The sequence below is a fragment of the Nicotiana tomentosiformis genome, chromosome 1 (genome assembly GCF_000390325.3).
Source record: "Nicotiana tomentosiformis chromosome 1, ASM39032v3, whole genome shotgun sequence".
NCBI lineage: Eukaryota > Viridiplantae > Streptophyta > Magnoliopsida > Solanales > Solanaceae > Nicotiana > Nicotiana tomentosiformis.
In genome coordinates, this window is record NC_090812.1 from 21,005,234 (window position 1) to 21,008,952 (window position 3,719).

The following is a 3,719-nucleotide window of genomic DNA, read 5'->3' on the forward strand; positions in this document are numbered from 1 at the left end:
TATATATCTGGCATTGGTGGCACTTCTGAACATACTTGATGCAGTCTGTTTCCATAGTCATCCAGAAATACCCTGCTCTTAATATCTTTTTGGCTAAAGTGAACCCATTCATGTGCGGTTCGCAGGTTCCGGCATATATTTCTTCGAGCAATCTGGATGCCTCCTTGGTATCGACACGCTATAATAATCCCAGGTCTGGAGTCCTTCTATACAGAATTCCTCCACTTTGAAATAAATGGTTGGCTAACCTTCGAAGCGTGCGCTTCTGAGTATGGATAGCGTGCTCTGGATATTCTCCCTTTGACAAATATTCCTTGATGTCATGGAACCACAAATTTCCATCGCTCCCTTATTCAACATGAGCACAATAAGCTGCCTGCTTATGCATTCCTATTGAGATAGGATCGATGAAATTCTTGTCTGGGTTGTATCATGGAGGATAAAGTGGCTAATGCATCTGCGAACTCATTTTGAACCCTCGTAACATGTCTGAACTCTATCTTTGTGAACCTCTTGATTAGCTCTTGTACACAGTGCAAATATGGTAGTATTTTGGTGTTCTTTATGGCCCATTCTCCTTGAACCTTGTGCACCAAAAGGTCTAAAGCTCCGATTACCAACAGCTCTTGAACGTTCATGTCAATGGCCAACTGGAGTCCCAAGATGCAGGCCTCATACTCCGCCATATTTTTGGTGCATGGGAACCTGAGTTTTGCGGATACCGGATAATGTTGGCCGGTTTTTGATACTAAGACAGCTCTGATACCCACTCCTTTGAAATTTGTTGCTCCGTCGTAGAACATTCTCCAACCAGCATATGCTTCGGTCAAATCTTCTCCTACAAATGACACCTCCTCATCGGGAAAATACTTTTTCAATGGTTCGTATTCTCCATCTACGGGATTTTCTGCCAGATGATCTGCCAATGCTTGCCCTTTGACCACCTTCTGAGTTACAGAGACGATGTCGAACTCACTCAACAATATTTGCCACTTTGCTAACTTACCCGTAGGCATGAGTTTCTGAAAGATGTATTTCAGCAGATCCATCCTTGATATGAGATATGTAGTGTATGTGCAGAAATAATGCCTCAACTTTAAAGCTATCCAGGTCAAAGCACAGCAAGTGCGTTCCAGCAAAGAGTACCGGGCTTTGTAGGGTATGAATTTCTCGCTCAGATAGTATATCGCCTGCTCCTTTCTTCCAGTCTCATCATGTTGTCCCAGAACGCAGCCAAAAGCTCTGTCAAATACGGACAAATAAAGCAACAGAGGTTTTCCTGGTTCTGGTGGAACCAGAATGAGCCGTTTAAATAAATGCTCCATGATTTTGTCGAAGGCTTTCTGACATTCTTCGGTCCAACCTGTTGCAGCATCTTTCCTCAGCATCCTAAATATTGGCTCACATATGACTGTTGATTGTTCTATGAAGTGGCTGATGTAATTGAGTCTCCCTAAAAAGCTCATCACATCTTTCTTATTCTTCGGAGGTGGCAAGTCTTGGATTGCTTTGACTTTTGATGGGTCTAACTCAATCCCTCTGTGACTGATGATGAATCCTAATAATTTTCCAGTGGGGACTCCGAAAGTACTCTTTGTACGATTCAGTTTCAGATTGTACCTTCGAAGCCGATCAAAGAATTTCCTCAGATTTGCTATGTGGTTCGTACTCCTTTTAGATTTGATGATAACATCATCCACGTACACCTCTATCTCTTTGTGTATCATGTCGTGGAAAATGGTTGTCATGGATCTCATGTAGGTGGCCCCAATGTTTTTCACACCAAACGACATCATTTTGTAACAATATATTCCCCACGGCATGATGAAGGCTGTCTTTTCAGCATCATCCTCATCCATCCAGATATGATGGTACACTGTGAAGCAATCTACAAAGGATTGGAGTTCATGTTTTTCACAGTTGTCAATTAGTATGCGTATATTGGGCAACGGGAAATCATCTTTGGGACTTGCTCTGTTTAGATCTCGGTAGTCAATACATACTCTGACTTTCCCATCTTTTTTCGAAACTGGCATAATGTTGGACAACCAAGTCGGCTACTCGACCACTCTAAGAACCTTGGATTTGATTTGCTTGGTGACTTCCTCTTTTATCTTCAAACTCATATCCGGCTTGAACTTTCTGAGCTTCTGCTTTACTGGTGGATACGTAGGATTAATGGGTAGCTTGTGAGCCACTATGGATGTGCTCAAACCGGTCATATAGTCGTAGGACCATGCAAAGATATCTTCATATTCTTTTAGGAATCTGATGTACTTTTCTTTCTCTGCCGGTGATAGATGAATGCTTATGCGTGTTTTCTTGATCGTTTCGGAATCCGCTAAGTTAACTGCTTCAGTTTAGTCCAAGTTGGAATTTGGCTTGTTTTCAAATGTTTCCACTTCGCTGATGATTTCCTCAGGTATTGTATCATCTTCTAGATCATCCGAATCACTATCCTTATGTTGCGTTGTCTCACTACATGTCACAGTCGCAGGTTCATCGGGATAGGTAATAATAATGTTGTAAAGAATAGAGAATAATAGTAAATACGAAAAGTAGTAATGCATCAATTAAAATCTTAAAAATGTCAACAAGTGCGGCTCGATGACTCGAGCAATTATTTCAAAACAAAATACTGAAAATGTCTCAAATGCCAAAAATTATTTTAAAAATAATTGATGCCAATCTACTAAGCTACCCAAGAACTCGACGGGCCCGGGATGGTGCAACAGTCCAATTCTTGAGAACAACTTCTCTCTCCACTGTTTGAATGATAAGGTCTTCCTCCTCCTCCTCAACTATCGCACAACATTCCATATCTTCATAATCTAGAAATAGCTTTCTCATGCCAGCTAAGACTCAACTTCCTTAGATCCCCACATTAGGTCTGCTTGTTAGAATATCTGATGCAGAGGTGGTACCGATTGTTCCAGGGGATAATAAGGACCACGCCATGGTGGTGATCAATCTTGGTACTCTTGCCAAGTGTATTCATACCCAAGCCTAAAGGTTGTACCATGACGCTGCGGTTGTACGAGTTTGGTAATCCCTTGAAGGTTTTGCCGATACCTTTGTCAGGTTCATACCATGTCCACAGTAGTATGCCTTCTATCTTGTTACTCCACCATCGATCCTTTTCAATTGCATTGACTCGCTCAATGCGATGGTACGTCTCTCCACCCAGCTTCTTCCTATTCTCGATGACTGGAACGGTCTGATTGGTGTAGATGGGGTTACTTCCATCTCCATGGATAATCACCTCCAGATGATTCCATTCAAACTTCACAGCCTGAAATAGAGTAGAAGCCACTGCCCCGTCGGCGTGTATCCAGGGTCGTCTCAACAATAGATTATAGGTAGTAGATATATCCAGCACTTGGAATTCAACATCAAACCAAGTTGGTCCCATGTGTAGGCTGAGGTTGATTTCTCCGATTGTGGCTCTTTGGGATCCATCAAACACCTTCACATTCATGCTTCCCATATGTATCTCGTGCAGGCATTTACCCAACCTCTTTAGAGTGGTTAGTGGGCATATGTTGATACTGGATCCTCCATCTATTAGGACCCTGGCGATGAACTTATCCTCAAATCGCATTGTGATGTGTAATACCCTATTGTGACTTAGTCCCTATGGCGGTAACTCATCTTCATGAAAGGTGATTTTGTGGCTCTCTAGTACTTTCCCGATCATATTGGCCATCTCCCCACTAGTG

The 3,719-nt window shown here is 42.3% G+C and overlaps 1 protein-coding gene across 1 annotated transcript; it reads right to left on the reverse strand.

Annotated features, from left to right (window-relative positions):
* Window positions 1-380: 380 nt before the first annotated feature.
* Window positions 381-3,487, reverse strand: LOC138904231 (uncharacterized). The gene is made up of 3 exons (XM_070192738.1): window positions 3,073-3,487; window positions 1,191-1,888; window positions 381-1,022 (listed from the first exon to the last, which is right to left on the reverse strand). Exons 1-3 carry the CDS (start codon window positions 3,485-3,487, stop codon window positions 381-383), a joined length of 1,755 nt encoding a protein of 584 aa, XP_070048839.1.
* Between the last annotated feature and the right edge of the window lie 232 nt (window positions 3,488-3,719).

Bases quoted from the DNA above. Each gene is read 5' to 3' on its own strand.
- LOC138904231 (XM_070192738.1), bottom strand. From the start codon at position 3,487: ATGGGAAGCATGAATGTGAAGGTGTTTGATGGATCCCAAAGAGCCACA. The intron at 1,889-3,072 runs GTATCGGCAAAA...AATCCTTTGTAG, and splicing joins ATGGTATGAACCTGACAAAG to ATTGCTTCACAGTGTACCAT. The intron at 1,023-1,190 runs GCGATATACTAT...TACATCTTTCAG, and splicing joins AGACTGGAAGAAAGGAGCAG to AAACTCATGCCTACGGGTAA.